This window comes from Coffea arabica, chromosome 5e (genome assembly GCF_036785885.1).
Source record: "Coffea arabica cultivar ET-39 chromosome 5e, Coffea Arabica ET-39 HiFi, whole genome shotgun sequence".
Classification (NCBI taxonomy): Eukaryota; Viridiplantae; Streptophyta; class Magnoliopsida; order Gentianales; family Rubiaceae; genus Coffea; species Coffea arabica.
In genome coordinates, this window is record NC_092318.1 from 4,474,335 (window position 1) to 4,495,876 (window position 21,542).

Below are 21,542 nucleotides of genomic sequence, written 5' to 3' on the forward strand. Positions count from 1 at the left end.
AGAAATTCCCACAACAATAAATTGTGAGATTTGAAGAGACTAGATTGCACCGTATGGCAGCGAAATTTTATGCGGAAACCAGACGATGGCAGCGAAAAGTTTCACACACTTTTTTTTAATACAAATTATTCACAAAAATTAGGTGCAAAACCACATGTAATTCAAAAAAGTGTGTGTGTGTATGTGTGTGTGTGTGTATAAACAATGAAACTTTGAGAATATGATGCAGGAAAAGTGTTAGCACCTCCATTAACAGCAATTTTTGAAGGTTGGTTTTTTTTTTTATAGCATAAAATTCTTTGATGCAAGATTTTTTTGATTTAACTATAGTGGGATTGTGTGTAGGAAGAGACCTAAGATCAGGCCTTCATGCCATTTCCCTTTAGAAATTCTATGGTTAGAAAATCTGAGAGATTCTACTATTAAGAATCTAGATTATCAATTATTTTAGAATTTTTTCAAAAATAAAATTACTTAAATTTTTTGTTGGAAGTATGTCAAAGAAGTCTCTTTTGGCCTTCCTGCCTTGGCACAACAATGCCAAGTGAAGTGGTGGTATAACTATAAAGTGATCACAATTGCACATCCAATGCAAAAAAGTCACCCCATCTGATAATATTCAAGAATTTCTCATGCAAAAAAAAAAAAAAAAAGAAGCAAAATTCAGAGTTGAATTGTGGCAATTATTTCAAAAGTACAATTCAAAAAACAATTGCAAGAGGCTTTATCTCAGATCGAATTAGATTCAGATGAAGGAAAAGATCTTTATCAAAATGAAGACGATTGCTATGGAATTTTAGATTCCATTCAATGAAAATATCACAATTATCAGAATTTTTGGCACAAAAATAGATAATGACTAGATGATAAGTTGGATGAACCCTTATGTCCATGAATTATCCAAAAAAAGAAAAGAAAAGAAGATGATGACTTGGATGGACCCTTGTGTCTATGAATTATTCAAAAGCGTTCTTGACAATTCATACAATCAACAGGTCTTATGATTGTATCAAAGCAACTCATACATATTCAAAAGTTACTACAGTTGTTTTGGTGGAAACAAGACATCATGCTAACTACAAAGCCCATTATAACCAGATAGTGTTATCCAACAGCCGATAGCTGTATGCCTTCCTACCATTTAGACATTGTTAGTCAGGGTGTGAACTATGATCTTATTCTGCTAGGGAAAAAAATCATCTTATTGCATGATTTTTCCTATGCCATCTTGCTCTTTAGTTGAGGTTGATAACGTTCTGTACATGACATTTGCCTATTGTTTGATACATACAAGCTACCCATTTGTTTTTTGTTAGAAAATCCATTTGCTGTCACTGTTTTGACAACAATTTGTTGAAATATGTCCGTTTGGATTAGTTTTTTTTTGGAGTGTTTTTGAAAAATTTTACTATAGCAAAATTTTTATAGTATATTTTGGGATATTAAGAGTAGAAGAGTTTTTAGAATATATTTTGAGATATTTTTTAAACATAAAAAAAAAAATTAGACTACTTTTTAGAGTATCTTTTAGAGTACTTTTTAAAAATTTTAATAATATTTGAAAAACTCAGCAATCCAAACTAGTTTTTAAATAGTCATTGGTCAAGGTTGAGGCTTTCATGGCTCTTTGTAGGCATTTAGACCCATAAAAAAAATGGAGGGCAACTGTTATAAAATCAGTGCAACCTATAAATGAAATGTGGAAACCATTGTCATAGTAATCAGGCTTGTGAAGCCAATTTGACATGTTATTTCAATCTTTATCAACGTGGCTTTCCACATCTTTGTTTGCAGGTTGGCAATTGTGATAAAAGAAATGTAAAATGTTGTGCATGATAGAAGTCACTGAGGTCTATTTGATGATCAGTTTGCTTCCTTGCCAGAATGTAAGACACTCAATTGTTTCTGTCATAAACTAAAACTTGAACCAGCATAACACAGCAAATATACCTTTCATGAAAATTGACTGTCTTTCATAACTAATTCGTCTTTTCAAAACACTCACTCTTTGGATGCATAAAAACATCTTTCATATTTCAATTTAATCAACAGTAATACTAAAATAGCCAACTGGATTAGAAATTGCTCTAAAATATCATATCTCCACTGAGAAGGAACAGATGACAATAATTTACAGATGTTGATCCCTGCTTGTTTGTGTGTATAATTAGGGATTACAACCCTTAAAACTATTACAATAGGTCCTTCAATTACACATGTATTCCTAATCACTGGCCACTAAAAACTGTTAACAATTGTTTAGCAATGGTTAAAGGTAACTCGATTACAAAATCTGACATAATGTACTTTGTCAATACAGGACCACAAGGCAACACTTTTCGTTTGGTATCCCGCTCAAGACTACACAAGATACAATCATGTTTGGGCAATCCCTTTCCTCGCTAGCATATCATAAACTTTATCTACCTTGCTTGGATCAACATTGAACAGCCCATGAGCATCAGACTTCTTCGTTATGTTGCCGCTCAAAATCCCCATTGACATGGTCTGCAGCATGTTAAGGTAATGCGCTGGAAGGATCCTGATCTCACCACATAGCTGTTTCTCCTGCATAGATAAGTCATTATATGTGAATCCAGCTGATGACATCCAACTAACAATATGACTAAAGCAACGCTCGCTCATTCCCCTTCCCAACAAGGCCTCTAGTTTCTCTCTTCCCTTTGTATGAAGAAGTGTCTGACTATAGCTTCTTCCTAATAAATTGGAAGCATATTAGATTCTTCTTGAGCAATTAATACCCCGTGCATGTTATGACTAATGACACTGATTATTTCTATTTATCATGACCAGACAATTAAGAACCGACACACTTATCTAAATATACAGGTTGCAGACTCATTAAGATTCAGCAAAAGTGATAGAAGTTTCGAGTAGTAAAGAAAAATTGTATGCAGCATTCTTACAGATTCAGACAGTAAATCAGCCCCCAAAAATCCAGTGACATCCCAATTATCTAAGGCATTTATAACATCTAGTCGCCTTTTAGGTGTTGGAGATTCTATTCCTGCAGAATCTAAAACTGTAGGGCCTCTGATAACACCTCTTGGGCTACTGTCAAAATCCCCTTTGAGGTGATTTGCCCTTTGAAGAAATTTTCCACAAGGACCAGCCTGGGAACTTTCACTAATTCTAAGAGCATTTTCTTCTGCTTCCCCCCTTTTTTGTTCGATATATCTTTCCGCTTCTGCAGATGTACGGCAGCCAGCAGCCCTTGCTTCCTGCATTAGCACAGCTTATCAAGTATAAGAAGTTTATCTCAATGAAATTTTCCTTTCATTCAAAGGAATTTTTTTTCCTCTCCGCAAACAAGTTATCATGAGCAATTACAAAGACATAAGAAAACCAAATCATATGCCAACAAAAAACCTGATCCCCAGCTAGTAACAGATATTCATATAGGAAAACAAAATTTTTCTTGGCATCAATTTTGAAAACAAGGACCACACAACCTTTGTAAAATACCTAGCAATGAAGAGCACTTCTAGGCGTCAGACATCAGGTCAAGTATTTTAATTATATGTATTATCATTTTACGAAATAGCAAATCATTAACTAGCCATTCTCAAGTTTCAATACTTTTTTCATTAAAAATAACACTAAAGCACATCCTGGAAAAGGTTTGTTTGCACAAACCTCTTTATTCAGAGACTAGTTAGTTCTACCAATTGAAACACAAAAGCAGGGTTAATGGTTTTAAAAGCTGTAAGTTAACTTCTTGTTCTGCATACTTCTTCTTTTTCTTTTTTGGGGAGGATCAGGGGTAGATTTTAAGATCAACAGATTCAAGTCATAACCATAGTATATCAGCAAAGTTTGCAATGCTCAATACCACCCCACCGCTTCCCCCCAAAAAACAGAGAGAGAGAGAGAGAGAGAGAGCTACCAAAGGAAACAGCGAAACAAGATCAGAAGCCTATGAAACTTTGGTTCTTAAAACTTGCAACATTTTAGGATGTGAACCCAAGTACTTGAGTAATAAATAACATATCCCAATAGATCTGCACACGCTTTTCAGCCAGCAAAAACTTCAGCGAAGTATCCTATACTACCAACCCAAGTTGCACAGGAGTGCTATACCATGAAACTTCATATGGTGCAAGGACCTCACTTGAAGGTTTACAGCATTCCTAAAGCTACGAATATGCTATCAATTTTTCATTGCATGGTATTTCAAAATGACACTATTATAATGTGATGCAACAATCCTCCAGTAATTTTTCATTTTCATAAGATTCTCTTCTCCACTCAGTTCCACCGGCACAAAGCTAAAGATCAATGAGCCCCTTACACAAGCAGTAAAGTAAATGTTAGTCCCACTTTGAAGGCCATGTCAAAATAAAGGGGCATAGGCTTTTATGCACCACAACCCTTTCTTTTGTATTATTTCTCATCAACTCACATGACTGAGTTTGGTGGTTCTAGACAAAGTCTTGCAGGAAAGGTTCACATTTAGAAAAAGCAAGATTCCCTTTCCATAATTAGTGAATATAATTATATGGTCAATTTCTACTTTTTACCTTTGTATAGGGTATACGACATTGAAGCAACACAACCCTCTATTTTCTGTTTTTGTCCTACCTCTCACACTTTTTTAAGCAAAATGAGCTAGAGGTTCTAAGCAGAGTCTTCCAAATCCGAAGCTCCTGTTGTTTGTTATGAGCTCAAGCAATTGACATTCTAAAATCAACCCATGTATATGGCAAATCACAACTTTGTTTCCCACTTATTTCCTGCTTTTGGACTCATGGATGGTAGGGAAAAGTCAATGTCCTAGTTTGTAGGGGTGCACAATCTGAGAAGTGATTGTTGATGTTTAATCCAGAAGGTAATTAACTGTTCAGAACTTCAATGCTAAGCAATCGAGAATGAAAGATCAGGATAGCTGCTGATTCATGTGCCACAGACACCAAAGAAGCTAGGCTTACTTGTTGCACAAAAGCAAGAGAAGCCCCTCGTTGGATTGGTGAGAAATACTGGCTACTAATAACTAGATTTAAACCATGTACTGTATCCATTTTTTGCCCAAGAGATCAACCAATTAGAATAAGCATAACTTATCCAATCAACAAAAGCATCTTTGAATACCTAGTTCAGTATGGTTTTTCATCCAGCGACCACAATTCCTAGGTTAAGAAGAACATGCAAGTTCTAGGATTATCAAAGAAAATGGTATCTTAAAACCTATCATGAAATTCTATGTATTCCAAAATGGTTTTGAGCTACCAACGGTACAGCATTTTCAGCACCTAGTAGCACATCCAAAAGCTTTTTTTTTTTTTTTGATGAAGCACGTCTACAAGTTAATAACCAGATAATAAAAGTAATGACAACAAGAGCAAGAACAAAACTTTTTTATTCCCGCAGAGCAAGAACAAAGCTTAACACTGAGACATGCAATATTCTGTCAAACCTGAAGATCTTGTATTCTTTTTAAAACACGGTGCTCCTCAACAAGGCTCCTAAGCAATTCCTCATGGTCTTCCTTTGAATGAAATCTCATGAACACCCTGTAACGGTGGCATATATCCTTCTCTTCGTGTGAGAGTTCTTTTTCAACAGTATCTGCATAAAGTAAATTTCTTTCCAATATGAAATCCTTCCTGCGCTTCCTTTCATCAAGCCTACAGAACGCACAAAAAGTTTGACAAATATGTAAGATGAATAATAATAGAGAGTGATCTAGATATGACAATTGACACTAATGTATATTAGTATATTGACTGCATGCAAAAATACTTGCTCACCTGGTTTGGCACAATTTGCATCTAAATTAAAAGCATCTGGTATCTGCTCCTACAGTGTAATGTTAAACCCAATTCTACCCCAAATTTAAGTATGTCAAACTAATTTTCTTAAGCTTAAGTTCATATAAAAGAAGTTTGCTTTGCAGGTTTTCTCAAACCAATGTTAGCTGAAGAAATTTTACACCACACGTCCCCTAAAGTTGGAGACCCAACTGGCAAGCTACCTCCTCATATCACAAAGACCAATGAAATTCGTAGAAGAAATCCACAGAGCTATCCCATTCTTGTTTAAAACATTAAAACAGCTCCATCAATAAACAAATAAAATCAAACCCAAGTACACACTAGACAAATTCTGCTCTCAAATACAGTTACTATGACCATTGCTTCAGCATCTGTTCTTCTCATGTTATAGCAGGTCGAAGCTAGAGTCCAAAAGTTCAATTTACAGTTTAATTCACTGTCTGTGGACCAAACTATAGAAAATTCTCTCATTTAAGCAAGAAAGTAATTATTGAGTGCAGCACTCTTTGTTTAGGATGTAGTTAACACAAGATTCTTAACTTGTCTACCTATATTATTAAGTTGCAACATTCATGCTCCAGAATCCTGAAGGTCAACAAAAGCAGAAGATTTTTAATAAAGCACCAAATCCTCTACCATAATAAAGTGGAACCAGGTATGACAAAGTTTGGTGGGGGAAGTGTGTGTGTGAAGAGAAAGAGATACAGAGAGAGAGAGAGAGAGATGATGAAGTAACCCAAAGTACCTTTTGGAATAGATGCGCAACACTCTCAATTTTAGTTCTCGTTCAGCATCCGTATCAGTATCCTTGAATTCCATGTCAGCCAATAACTGCTCAGCATCATTGTCGTACTCAACTTCAAACTCTTGCCTCTTTGAATTGTAGCCACTAACTTCTGTCACAGAAGGTCCCTCATCTCCTGATGTTCTAGGCTTTTTCTCTCCAATACTCCTGTCTACAAGAGAATCTGGAAATGTAGTACGAAAGTCCATAAGGTTTATTGTGTCAAAAGCAGAATACTCGGGAAAAGAGAGAAGAGGGGGGGGGGGCATGTATCACCCAAAGAAAACACTTTTCATAGATTTCATTCCAATTAGATAACAGAATTAAATCGTAATAACCACAATAGAGTTGCTTGAAGGCTATCTAAAAACTGACATAGTTTCATCCAGATGGGATTCCTAACCATCTACACCATTTTCCCCAAGATCTAATATGATTCAAAAAAAAAAATGCAGAAAAGGTACACAAGGGTGAAAAACTTAACACTGCTACCAATATCAATCTCCTGTCTTCACATGGGAAATTAACTGTAATATAAAATGAATCCACAAAACAGTGCTTTCACCGAAACAGTACTCCAATATTAGATTCTCATAAACGTACCATCTGTCAACCACCAAAGTTGTGCCACTACTACTGAAAATTAGATCAACTTATGGCATCATCTAACAGAAAATCAACTACCTAATGGAGGAGACAGGCCAAAAAGACAAACATATAGCTACATATATGAGTGGAATTAGTGCTCATAGACACAAAGGAGGAGGAAAGGCTACTAGACTAATCAAGCACCAAAGGAGTTGAGAAAAAAGGAGCTCAAATTGCTAGTTCTTTTAAAATGATGGCCATGAACACTTTTCACACTTTCCGCCTTGCTGCAATCACAGCCATACTTTTTCTCTGAGACACTGGAACCCTCTTAGCTCCTCCTAAACATCCATTACCATGCTTAAACATGAGCCCGCACCCACCTTTGATATACCAAGACATCAAGGGGCAGTCCCATATATCCCACCAGTGCATTTTTACATCTTTCGGGGTGTTGAGGGGACAATATATATAGTAAAACTAGCTACCAGTTACATTTCAGCATATTGTATAAAAAAACCTGAGGTTAAACTAGATGATGAATGTCCTGCTTGACCATCTTTTTTCTGATCTTCCACCCTGACAAAAAGATCAAAAGATAAGATAAAGGAGATCAAAAGTGCTACTTTGAAAAGGTATAGGAGCAAGAAGCAGAAAGATACTTGATTTTTGCTGAGAATGGGAACTCCTCTTTAATTTCTCCAGGAGCAGAGGATCCTGAGACATCAAAAATTAGCAATATCTTTACAGCAATCAATGTGTGCAAGAGATATCATAGTTAGCCAGATGGCAATGAAATAAACAGGCAAAAAGTTTTTCTTCCTTATTTCCTGTTTTCTTTGGCAATTAACACCATCAACCAAGTTCAGCAAGTCCACAACATCCAGGTGAACCATGGACTTCAACTTTGGGGAGGCAGGTGTAAGGAAAACACACTAATCAAAATGAGGCTAAGCGACAATGTGACTAGCTGCACATATACCAGATTGACATCTACTTTTAGCAACAGGCAAATTTAAAGAAACAGTTAACCATCTACATCAGTATACCAACCTCAAAAAAGAAAAAGTGAAAGGATTTGAGCAAGGCATTAAAAATGAAACATTTCCAAGGCGTTGCTGTTTCTCAACACAAAATTTCTCGAGATTTTATTTCATAATTAATTAACAAACTCAAATCTAGGACTAGCTTTTATAAAATCAACCATTGAACTCAAGCATACAAAATATACATCAAAAGATTGAACATCACTTAAATTTCAGAATTAATTGGTGTCTGAGTATATACATTATAGGATAAATTAGGCTGAAACTTGAAAATGAATTTCTTAACAGAAATGATCATAAAGAGAATTTTCTCAAGTTGAGTTTTATTTCTCTAAAGACTTAAAAGACACATTCAATGCCAAGGGTAAAATGCACTTTTAGAACCCAGTGTTTTGGGGATGCATGGGTTTGGTCCTATCAGTTTCAGAGCAAACACGTTTAGTCCCTGAAGTTTCAATTTTTGACCAATTTAGGACAATTAAAAATTAATCAATTTGGACAGAAAATGATCATATGATGTGCATGGCCGGTGACTTCAAATTCCCCGGAGGTGGGGGGAATTAATCAGAAGAAAAATAAAGTTGCCCTTTTCCCAATAGCCTTTAGTTGAGTTCTAGGCAATTGAGTTTACTTAGAATTAAAAAATAAATAAATTCTAAGTTCAATGAGTTTCCGAAATATCAAGTTAACATACACATTTTAAAAGAAAAATCAAAATACATGTGATTTTAGAATATCAAGTCCACTTAAAAATCTGGAAAAAAAATAAAATCCAACTCAATTTTGAGGAAAAAGGTCCAATTGAACATTAAGTAAACTCGATTTCTTGGAAATCAAGTTCCGCCCAGCATTTGAAAAAAACAAAATTCTAATTGTACTGATTCTTAAGAGTTTGAGTTCAGATCAACATTTTAAATTTAAAAAAAAAAAAAAAAAAAAAAACTTGAGTTCACTTAAACATTTACAAAAAATTGTACTCTAGTTCACTTAGAATTTCTTTATAAAATGTTGAACTAAACTAGAAATCCTGCATATCAAGTACATTTAGATTTTTTGCTTTTAAATGTTGAACTGAATGAATTTCCAGGAAATTCATTTCAATGTTATTTTTAAGTGGTTAAGGACTCAATTCCCAGGAGATCAAGTGCGTTCTGACTTTTTAATATGTTGAAGTGTACTCAATATCTAAGAAATTAATTTCAGTTAGAATTTATTTTCTTAATGTAAATGGGAGTAGGGTTGCCTGGAACTCCACTTAGGGCACATGGGAAGCAAAGGTTGACTTTGCTTTATGAGATATTTTTCTCACCCCCAGGTAATTGCAGTAACAGCCCGTGCTCATCATGTGATCATTTTCCATCCAAATTGGCTGATTTATCATTAATTGTCTCAAATTGGGTGAAGACTGAAAGTTGAGGGACTAAATGGGTTTTCTCTAGAACTTTTTGGACCACATTGGTCCACCCAGCGAACGTAGGGGGCGAAAAGTTTTTCCTTCAATGAAAAGAAAGCATATCAAAGCTTGGGGCAGAGGTGGAAATGCGAAACCAAAGCTATGGCTTCAAAAGTTTGCTTCCAAAGATCCTACTGCCGTAGAAGGAATATTGAGAGGAGGCTGGGAGTTATATAAGCTTCAAGTCCTCGAGGAATAAAAGGAGAAAATGAGCCCAAAGTATCCCACCTCTTGTAAGTTGAAGCAAGATTAACTAAGAATCACAAGGCAAACAATTAAAAAAGATGGAGTTCCTTTTTTATTTGGGGCCCGCAGGGGGGTTTTAAATGAGAGGTAGAGCACGAGAAACTAACCCTTTTTTATTTCGCCATGCTCTCTGGCCATAGCAAGGAGTTCCTCTCTATTCTTTCCCATAACATGAGACATGTCCTAGAATATTTCAGAATGCATTAATTGATGCTTAATATGTCTAATGAAAACTTTGCTGAATGAACATTACACATCATATGAGCCTCTAATGAGTAGAGATAAAACAAAATCACAATACCATACCGGAAGAGGAAAGCATGGAGAATTCATGTATATAACATTATAATGATCAATGCACTGCAACTTGCTTTTTGTTCCAACATGTTCTGCAACTTCAGTCCAATTTCCCAGTCCATACATTTCAGTTCCCTTGAAAGAAAAAGGACAAATCAATAAATCAGAATTACATACTGTCATCTTCAAAATATCAATATGAGAAATTGCAGATTACTAAGGTACAGAAGTACCTCCAGAAGAAGTATCTCCTCATCTGCATTCCATTCAGGACATATTAGGGGAAAGGAAAGATTATCCTGCAGGTAGAGAGCTCAAAGTGAAAAGAATGACTACTGGCAGCTCAAAAGATTTTGAACTTACATTAATCTAGATGAGCGGAGGTCACAAAACAGCTGGTCTGCAAATAAAGTAGGGAAACAACTGTAGTTTTAAGTAATATGGGATATCTGTTATACAAACTTGAGCTGGATTCACATGCTAACTGTCATGTTAATCACCAGCAGTATTGGAACCATACATTATCTAGAACCTCTACACAAAACCAAACACGATACGAAAGATTTCAGACAAATTGGTTATAGTTCCTGCACATATAAGACTCTGCCTTTCAAACTTTTCAATCTCACCAAAATGTACCAAAATTAGGATTAAAAATGAATTGGATTAGGAAAGATAGACAAGGAAGCTGAAAAGGCCTAAAAGACTGTGCTTGGGTTCCCCAGTCATCTGGATGATTTTAAAAGAGATACATTCACAACTTTTGCAATCCCGTTCAGCCTTGGACATAGGTCTGATGAAGGTTATTCCTCTTTTCTAAATGAATTTAACAACCATTGTGCCTATTATCTTGACCCGTAATCCGGAGGGAAAGAAACCTGCTTCTTGTACTTGTCCTTTCTCAATGGTTAATTCTAATCCTTTAATCAGTTACTAAATCTCTTTCCTTTATCCACAAAGAAATTATTGCACTTCCAAATATACTTGTCTGTAGTTCTAGGGAAGTCAAATTCAGATTACTAGGTTCAAAAAACTATTTGTATAAAGAAGACAAAAATTCAAGGTACTGGTGAACAGTGTTGTGGCTTTTACACAACAATTGCAGAGACGACGATGCAAAATTGTCTGTGTCAGCTGTCTACAAGCACATATAAAACCGGTGTATTGGTTCATATAAATTTATTATAGTACACAAACATATACATATTAAGTTAGTACTGACCATGACTCTGTAGGGATGATTGCTCTTGTGTGGATGGACCTCAGCCCCAACCGAAAAGCACTCCACACACAGGTCAAAATTAGAACATATTGCACATTTAATGCGTATTTTTCCTGATATATCTTTACTGCAATAATTACAGTGGTATAATGCCTTCCCTTCAGCCTTCCCTTGACCTTCAAAGTAAGAAAACAGTCATGCTCAAATTAGAGAGAACATTTTGGGAGCATGCATCAAAATTTTGATAGATAAAAAGATATAAACATGCCTTCAACTGAATTTACCATGGCAACATTATCGGGCTACAATTTTATTTTCAGTCCTTTGGCGATATCCATATCATAAGCCCATTGTGAACCTTAATAAATTCTCCTCATGTAGGCTAAAGCAACACAGGAGGCCAAGCAGATCGACTGTGTGAAAGAACATCAATTACACAAACAGATATGCCTTCCCTTCCACATTTCCCAAGTGTTTTAAGAGATAAAAAGATCAGCAAGTCTTCATAAAACATTGTGCAAGAGTAAAAATATATAGCATAACAAGACCATTTTGGTAATCCTTGCCACATCAAACAGTTATTACAATAGCTGGTAGGTCCAACTAACATGTTATTCTCTGGAGAACCTGTTCTACAGTCGAGGATGTTTTCAAATAGCAAGATAGTTGATAAATTGTAAGAATGAACAAACATTTGCTTTTAACTTCCAAATACAATGTTAATCCCTTTCAGCAGGAGCTTTTTCCCTTTTTGAGATGGAAGGCAATATACACTTAGAACATGAGTATAGTAGTCCATTCTATTTGTTTTTTAAAAAAAATACATTTTTATTCTGCATAAGTTTTGCACATGGCATTCTTTTTTTATTTTCTTCTCAAACAGGGAACACAAGAAGAAAATTAGTTATACAAATCTGATAAGGAAAAAAAGTGCATTTGCTCCAATATGACCATTACCATGTTTTCAAGTTATAAAAGTGATTCTTACAGAGAAATGGAGGGGAATTATAAACGAAACAAAGGATTGTCATCAGTTAAAAACTGAGTATGCCTATGTAAGCACACAAGCCAAATCAATGTGTATAATAGAAACAAAGTCAAGTACATCCTGTGGTTTAAGACTTTCAGTACTATCCCAACCTTTTAAGACAATATCAAAACTAATATAAACATGAAAAAACAAATCTAAATTGGGGCTCATCTCGTTTATGCTTTCAAAATCAATAACTACACAAGTAGAAGCAGAACCGATACATGTCAATAAATGATCAATACCTGCAGTAGCAATTTCCGAATTTTCCACATTCGAAGCAGTCCTTTTCCTCTTTGACCTACTGAAGAGTATAGCAGCAGGGCCAAAAAGAAAAGGAAAAAAAAAAAGGGATGTCAAAAAATGCCCACAAAAAGTTTTAAAAGAATAACAGGTAAGCAATGCTTAAAAAAGAACCCTCACTTTTTACTAAACCTAAGTAAATAACTGGGAATGCTTAAACAATGGTGAAAAGAATAACTACTATAGGCTAATTCTTCCAAAAATACTAATTTGGTTCCGTATTTTTGACACTTTTTTCTGCATTTCAAAGTTTTCTCAGTACGACAAAGAAAGGAAAGAGGAATTTTACCGAAAAACTTCATTCCATCTTTAATCCTCAAAGATGCTGCAATCTTTTTCCCCAATTTTGACCACAAAAAAAAAAGTAATACAGAGTTGTAGAAACACAGAATTTTAGGATAGGGTTTACATAAAGTTCACCCCTTTATTTCTTCTTGGGCTCAAAATTTGAAAAAGAAAAGTTACCTTTGGCTGAGATCTTCATCGGCGGAGTGAGGAACAGCGCGAGAACGACCCATTTGGGTTTTGCAATGGGGGATTGAGAATCAAGAGCTCCTGAAGCTGTGAACTTGGGCTTCAATTTTGCTTCTGGGAATCGAATTTGAGAGTTTCAGTTACCAAATCACTGGCGGTTGGAAACGACAGAGAGAAGAACGAATAATAGATTTCAGTAAATTACTGGAATAGTCCTCAACTCATTTACAAAAACCTTATTAGTCCTTCAACTTTTTCTCATAAAACCCGGTAGTGTTTGGATATCAAAAATTTGGAATATTGGCCTTGTTTGGATAGGTACTATTTGCAATAATATTGGGCTTTCCCTCAAATTAATAGACATAACCAAAATAATGTTTGGATCCTCAAACAATCTTATTCACCGTGGGTGTAATAGAAGTTTGCTGATGAGGACAGAAGTTGACGGTTGAAGGAGCCAAATCGGATGCATGTGGTCATTCAAACTTTCAGCTGCTTCTTAGGTGCAAAAAGTTGTGGGTAATAGTTTAGCACATTTAAGGCTGTATGCCTCAAATGGTTTATGAGCCCACTAGTCCTTTGACTAGTACTAAGCACCAACGTGGGAACACTGGGTAATAATTCAAATTCTCTTGATATACATACTCAACACTCTATAGAATTGCCCAGGAAATATGGAATTTATATGCACATACCAATTTAAGTTCAGACAAATCCAAGTCATCGGACACAAGAGAAGGAGCACAATTTATTTCAAACAGAAGCTTCTCCTACTATACGAAAATTTACATAGTACTTGTACTAAGAACCACCATTTGATTACAAAGAGTTAAAAATAGCATGCATTCAATAGCTTATTTCCACCGTACCCCTCACCCAGTTTTTGGTTGCAACCTCACTTCGTCTAATACACCTGTGGGTGTTAGTCAGTAATTCTCATTCACCTACTGTCTCCGCCTTCTTGACGCGACATGTATTTGATTAACCATTTCTTCTCTCATTCTCTTCCATTCTTCTATTTCTTGCGAGGACGTCAACGGTTGTATCTATGGATATGGAGGAGCTCCACATTCGCCTTCGAATTGCATGCCTTCTTGCTCATACATCATGAAGTGATCATCCGAAAGCTGATTTTCCCTAAGAAAATTGTGTAGTGCATAACATGCAAGAACGCCATTGATTTGCGTTTGCATATATGAATATGGAATCGGACCCCTTAAATAGGCAAATCGTTGCTTCAAGACACCGAAGGAGCGTTTAATTATATGACAAAGTTGAGAGTGACGAGTATTAAATAGCTCTTTCGGCCATTGGCCTCGACCACATTTTTGTCCAACTCTTACGTTACGTCCTCCCTTGAACGGTGCTAAAAAACCTGGCACCATCTTATAAGCCGCATCAACGAGGTAGAACTTGCCTACATCCAAGAAAAGAAGTTTAGGACACCAGGGAAATTCATTTATGGGGGAAAAATTGTATACCAACCTAGTATTCATAATTTGAATATATATGTGAAATTTCGGGGGCATATAAATAATAGCCAAATTTAATAACCTTGGAGGGGGGGAAATGGGAAATCGGTGTGCATTCTCATTACACTTTCTAGCACCCATGCATCGTGTGCGCTACTTTCCCATCTGGTATAGACATAAATGAACCGCATATCATGGTTACATATAGTTAATACGTTTTGGCTTTGAGTCCCATGCCTATTTGTGTAGGCCATCTGCTCAACTGCGGGAACTGTAGCTGGGATATGTGTGCCGTCCAAAGCACCTAAACAGTCCTGCATTTATTTGACATATGCATAAAAGTCAGTTATAAAAATACTTCTCAAAGGACCATAGTATTAATTTAGACAAAAACAGGTTGGCACACTATTAAGAAGATGCTTTTTTCAACATAGCATTTGATGTGCGATTGAAAAAAGGAGGACCGAAGAATGATTCATGTATAGTCATAGCTTTACCCCAATTTCTATGTCATGGAGAAATTCGGGGTATCCACAAATTGACCTCAAATTTTGGCCAAATATATTAAATTTCACTATATGTTATCCAATATTCTATCCAAAAATAAAAATATCGAAAAAAAGCAAAGTAGACATGTTTTACCTTGAACCAAAGATAATATTTGGCGCTATATCTTATTTTTGGATGCACTTCCTCACTTTGTTTTGGACGAATAATTCTTTATGCAAATCGACATAACCCCAACAGCGCTTCCGCCACATTTCTATGGATGGTTTCCGTTGAATGTTGGAATCTTTCAGCTACTACTCGAGTTCGCGTGCTATAACTTAACATAATTAAAGTCATGGCTAGCGCTTTCTCGATTGACACATACTTGTGTGGATTTTGAGGGACGTAGTTATTGCCTACTAGAACATCACAAAATCGCATAAAATTGTTGACAGTGATTCAGCAATTCTCTAAAATACGTAATGGGTGTTCTGTTATTAGCTCTTGAACTCACTTCCAACCAGGCATGTTAGAATTGCGGCAAGGTATTTTGATAAGAGACCCATCATAACGTTCCGCTTCCAGTGAAAAAAGTAGCATAGCTGCTGTTGAGAATTGCCTCTTCATCTTCTTCAGAGCGTGAGCCGGAAGAGGAGGAAGCGAAGTACGGATTAAAGTTGGTCATGTATGGAAAATAGCTATAAGCCTGCAATGGATGAAAACAGGTAGTTGTTAATTAAATGGCAAGTTGAAATCTAAAAATCTCAGGACTTCACCTCGTTGCTATGACTGAAAGAAAAACTAATGAGGACGATGGGAGGGGGAGCGTTAATACAGGATAGGACCTTAAATAGATGTTATAGCAGTAGTCATTTAATTGCTCGGGAAGACTATAGCTAAAGTGTCAATTCCTTACGGGAAAGTAAAGGTGGAGGACCGATGATGCACTTCTTTTGAGGCAAGTAAGAAATAAGAAATCCTAACGTTTTAGTGTATAGAGAACAAAAGGTGGCGTGAATTAGTTTTGATGTTTTGTTATATATATAGTGGGCAGATTCAAGGACATGGATGTGATGGAGGCCTGCATAGCTTTTGTCATCCACTGTAAAGTTGTAGGAGTGCAGTATGTTGAATAGAAAAAGAGATGCCTAATCAATCTATTCATTCATGTGCCTTCTTTGGTGGCCCCTGTTTATTTGCTCTAGTTATTTCCTTACGTGAAAAGCGCATTTGAGGCATGTTAGTGGGTTTCTGGCCACTGTCGGTGAATTGAGACAAGATGCTCTCTATTATTGCATATACAATGCATGAGATAAATCATCCAATTTTTGAATGAGAAACAAACATATGCCAATCTCACTGGATGCACTTCAATTGGACAGGTCTGACATTTACAAAAGTACTCAAGTACCCAAAGTCATAGCTTTTTGTTAGAGATGTAGTAGGAGGTGTAGTAGGACACCAGACTTTTCTTCCTTGATGATCTATGTTGCTGCATGAAGCAAAACACTCAGCCTTTGGCACTTTCCTTAATTTCTTCTTGAGCAATTTATTTTCCTTTGCTAAATCATAGAAATCAAATTGAGCAAATCAATCATATCAGCTTTTACGTGGTCGTTAGAGGTTGTGATCAGGTCACAATTGATTAAAAGTGCACAAAAAATGATCATCGTTGGTACTCACTCTGACTGGGAAGGGCATTATAGATAAGAATCAAGTGAAAAAAAACATAAACTCAGGAAATGGAAAAGAAGACTCCAAACTAAGCACCTGCAAGTTTAGTGACTCTCTTTCCATTGCATAAGTCACTGAAATATCCATTTTCACATTGGACTTGAAATTTATGTGTTAGAAAACAGTTCAAAGTCAACCTGTTTAAGGAAATTTTGTGGGGAAGTGCAAAACTTGGTGTCCTACTACACCTCCCAAAATAATTTCAGCCTGCCTGTCAAAACTTCCCCTGGTTGATTAAATATACTCCAAAGTGATTCACTTTGGAGCAGCAAGTTAAAAACTAGCTTTGGAGCAAACAGTCCAAAATCAGTTCGACTGAAGCTCACATAGCAGCATTTTATGGTGCTCACAAACACTTTGCATAAATCCACGAGAAAGCATTGGATAACCAACTATGAGCAATTGGGTGCAATCCATTAAGGCTATGGTGTCCAAAATAGCTCACTCAAAATAAAAAATGTCATCTTATAAGCTGCTAACATGGGACAACAGAAAAGTAATCTGCCATCTCTTATATAATAAATATCCGACTCCAAACTTAATGTTCATAACAGCTAAGAAACATCAGAAAATAGGTAAATTCATTCACTGATACAATCAGGTGGTCAAACTAACAATAAAATTCCACCAAATACAACAACATATAATCAATAAAAACAGGGAAACAAGCTATCTGATCATAGCAATAATAGAAACAGGAAATTTAAATTCACAAAGTTAGGCCCGTGAGGTTCCCTACTTCTCGACGATCTTTGGCACGATGAACAACTCAATCCATGTCATCTGCTCACTCTCACTGAAGCTATGAAATAAAGCACGAAACTCCTCATCCAACAATTCTTTCAAGAGATACATTTGTAGACTTCTCTCTAACTTCAGCCCCTGAACAACTTTTTTGGTTACTTCAATTGAATACTTCTCCTTTGTTGCTCTATCGGTAGAAACTATGGAGGAAAATCTGTTGAAATTGCTCAGTGCCTCTTGGTAGTTATCCGAATTCGACCTTCAGGACTTGGTTTCTCTTGAGCCTTCATTCTCAAAACTGTAGGGAGCACTACCCATTGGTCGCTTGCCGGGATTTCTCATAATTGGGCTTCCATCGCCATCCGATGTTCCCTTCGAATCTGCTGGGTTGATGACAGAACTTGAAGCCACTCCTTTGCCTTTGAGGTTCAAATCACCCCTACGTCTACGGACACGAGGAGGCATGAATTGGGGTGGGTGTCGGGCCGAAGATTGAGCATGATTGCCTGTGGCATGTTTGCTGTCCATCACATCATCCCATAGGATCATCAAATCAGCACTATATGAGTGTTGGAAGTCCATATACTGATGATCCAGCTATTAGGCAAACATCGTATAAGATAGTTTATTAGAAACAAAGCATTCTTAATAGATCAAAATCCAGCAAATAATGGCCAAGGAATTTAATACTTTTCAACAGTTTTCAATTGCTGTTTACAAATACAAACGAGAGAACTGAAATGGTGTCACAAACCATTAATTAGCAAACAAATGGGAAGTAGCACGGAGGTCACAAAGACAAATTTCTGAATATCAAATCTGTAGTAGCACCAAAACAGTGGTCAGTGCGGGGGTATCTCACGTAGCAATGCTCTCGTAGGTACAGACTTAGGTGTTATTGAACTAAAGGGTTGCAATCCTAGCCAGTTGGTGAAAATGTACAAATTGACCAAAAGATTAAAGTAGCAAATGCAATTTTCTAATAAATAAAACTTGTGTAACCTCCAACCAAGTGTTTATTTTGCAGCAAACATGATAGTGGTAAGTATAGAAGTATATTTTGTTATCTGAATAAGGCAAATCATTAAAAACAGTCTCCACAATAAATTACAAAGTGTTGTTTATTGAAAAAGTCACTGGATTGAATACATTAAAAATATCACTCTTTGGTTAAGAACAAAGTATGTTTAATGGAGTACTATTTCCAAGCACAAACACATACTGCACTAAAACGTAAAAAATGGCAATAAAAACACACTCACCAAACTGAATCTGATAAATACTTAATGCACAAACACACACTTCAACTAATCTGTCAGCAAATGTGTGCTCACATATTAAATATTTCAAGCACAAAAAAACAAATTAAATTGCAAATAATTCGAAGATCAGAACTCAAATGTATGGAAAATGTAGACGAATACTGTAGGGCGATCAGAAAGTAAACATTCTTGGCGTCAACGAACAACATACCTGCCACAAATATCCCCATTGCTCTTTTCCGGCTAAGAAGCATCTGTGTTTCTCATCCTTTCCTATCCCCGTCTCTGGCTTGACACAATCACCTTGGAGATGTGTGAACAGTCTCCACTTATCGACCACACGATAGTACTTGGATTAGGATTGAGTTCCAGTGCAAGTTACCCGGCATTCTTGAATCAAGTAGGCAGCCATTACAGTGTGGTTTGCCAAGGTGCTCCGAGTTGCCTCCCACTTTCCATTTTTCTGCCATTCAACATAGGTGCGGATGTACCCCCAGTCTTGCCAGTGCTTCTTTTCAGACATCTACGGATGAGGACAGAAAAGGAAACTCAGTCACAAGACGCAAAATCAAGAGGAAACAGCAAAATTTCCAGTTATTTTGAGTATTCCAGGCAGCACAAATTTAAAACCCACCTCAAAGTAGTTTATCAGACTTTCTTCAAAGTCGTTTGAGTCACACAAAGACTTTGCACTGACCGAAGTAGTCAAATTTGAGGGGGATTCTGAAGAAATAAAGAACATGGTAAGCATTGAGGTTGATTAACTTCATAGCATTTGTAAACGGAAGATATTTCAACGGAAACATGGTTAAGTCACAAAGCAATGCCTTACCTGGATTTGAACTTAATTTTTCCTTTTTGCAGTGGGCATTAACATGTCAACGTTTGATCTGTTTTTCCACTACCTTTGTAGTTTCAGCTCTGAAAAAATGTGACAAAAACAATTCAAAAAATAATAAGTAATCGGCCCGACAAAAACACGTGAAGATGTTCAAACAGGAACAGAACAAGTGCAGAATCACTGAACGAAAGGGACATTTCAAAATCAGAGTTGGGATTCTGGTGTTGAACTACGGAATATCACTGAATGTGCTTTAGAAAGGATAGGGGATGAAATATTCTGTCAAGTCTAGAAAAAATAAAGCGAGAAGTGTGGAAAGGCCGCTAAGAACCATCTTCAAGTATCAGATTACACACAATAAACATATCAAATTTTGGCAATAAAAAGCAAAGTATTGGAAGCCTACGAGCAAGCATGCAATTTGGAGTTCCTATACCATAAACTCATAAGCTTTAAGTCAGTGAAATTCAAAAGGAAAACTTAAGTATTTGACCCTCAGTCATAGCAGATAAGAGCACACAAAAGTACCAACGGCTTAATTGAAAACACCATTTGGAGATACAATGAATAACAGAGGCACAATGTGAAGGTACCAAGCAAGCTCATTCAAAATGATATTCCAAATTATCAACCGAAAGTATGAATCAAATTCAGTTGCCAGTGATTGTCGTTTTAGTTGGATAGTGAACAAGACAAACGAATAGCGGTGGTAGCAATCATTTACTGATGTCCCAAAATATGCCTCCACATATTAATTTGAAAGTAATGCATAAATGAACAAATCCCAAAAACCCTAACACGGAACAATTTCTAGCATCAGAAGTCAGTTTCGTACCCCAAATTTTTGCATAGTACTTGTACTAAAGGTGGGAAAAATCAAATTGAGCCATCTCTTATATAAATTGCAGCTGGCAAAGAAAGTTAATTGCTTACCGAATTTAATTTCACACAACTTCTGTTCATGTAGCTTCATCACTTTGTTGAAACTAAGCATTCATGCTTGAACGCCGCAGATGACAAGAACATACAAGCCAGGCAGAGGCGATTTGCAACTCCCAACTTCAGAATCCCAACCACGTCCAAATTAAATAGCTGCAGTTCAGTTTTTGTGGGCAAAAACCCAAGGGAGAGCTATTGTATTGAATTAAATAGCTTCCTCTTTCTTCAGTCAGTGGGTTTCTTGTTTACTTTTAGCTGGATTTTGAGCATGCGAATCGAATCCAAGGACTGAATTTGCTAGCTATCTGCCCTTGGGAGAAGATAAAGGCCTAGCTTTTGCACTATTGGATGGGAGAAAACAGTCAGGAATCAAGAGGAGAAGCACGGCTTAGGAGAATAAATTCTGTGTAGGTTTGGAAGCTATCGTCGCCGCTTTACCTTTACTCTTCTCCTTCAATAGCACCAATGGTAAAATATTGCACAGTTTTCTGCTAATTGATGTCTTACACATACAGATGAAAACATGCGTGGGACCGCTGGAATTTCCACGTGGATGCATTTTTTATTTCCACCTTGAAAAGCCGACTCCACGTGTGATTAACAGTTTTGGGAGAGAGATTCAATTATTTGGGTTATTTGATGTGTTGTCCAAACACTTATTTTTAGCATTATTTGAAAAAATCAAAATAATGGCCTATCCAAACAAGCTCATTATTTCACATAATATTTACCAAATCAACCTATATTTCAAATAACAAAAAACTGGTTTGAATTGCAAATAAAAGATTGCCCTCAAGACCACCTATTTCCGCGTGAGCTCTTCCAC

At 36.4% G+C, this 21,542-nt stretch overlaps 1 protein-coding gene and 1 long non-coding RNA gene across 6 annotated transcripts; both read right to left on the reverse strand.

The window, feature by feature from the left end:
- Nucleotides 1-2,075: 2,075 nt before the first annotated feature.
- On the reverse strand, nucleotides 2,076-13,610 carry LOC113722729 (transcriptional adapter ADA2-like). 5 transcript variants are annotated; one of them, XM_072048327.1, is made up of 12 exons: nucleotides 13,227-13,597; nucleotides 13,051-13,093; nucleotides 12,704-12,762; nucleotides 10,440-10,505; nucleotides 10,216-10,341; nucleotides 10,017-10,092; nucleotides 7,827-7,881; nucleotides 7,685-7,743; nucleotides 6,538-6,760; nucleotides 5,435-5,645; nucleotides 2,928-3,242; nucleotides 2,076-2,568 (listed from the first exon to the last, which is right to left on the reverse strand). In XM_072048327.1, the coding sequence occupies exons 2-12, from the start codon at nucleotides 13,061-13,063 to the stop codon at nucleotides 2,377-2,379; spliced, it is 1,395 nt and encodes a 464-aa protein (XP_071904428.1). In that variant the 5' UTR covers nucleotides 13,064-13,093; nucleotides 13,227-13,597; the 3' UTR covers nucleotides 2,076-2,376. The 5 variants fall into 5 exon arrangements, with proteins under 5 accessions (XP_071904428.1, XP_071904425.1, XP_071904427.1 ...); XM_072048324.1 differs by lacking the exon at nucleotides 13,051-13,093 and adding an exon at nucleotides 11,429-11,604 and having other exon boundaries at nucleotides 13,227-13,591; XM_072048328.1 differs by lacking the exon at nucleotides 13,051-13,093 and adding an exon at nucleotides 11,429-11,604 and having other exon boundaries at nucleotides 2,337-2,568; nucleotides 3,065-3,242; nucleotides 13,227-13,610.
- A 3,771-nt stretch (nucleotides 13,611-17,381) lies between these two features.
- LOC140006443 (uncharacterized) lies at nucleotides 17,382-21,188 on the reverse strand. Its single transcript, XR_011814065.1, has 5 exons — nucleotides 20,711-21,188; nucleotides 19,769-19,857; nucleotides 19,571-19,659; nucleotides 19,148-19,459; nucleotides 17,382-18,271 (listed from the first exon to the last, which is right to left on the reverse strand). It is a non-coding gene; the product is annotated as an uncharacterized lncRNA (long non-coding RNA).
- Between the last annotated feature and the right edge of the window lie 354 nt (nucleotides 21,189-21,542).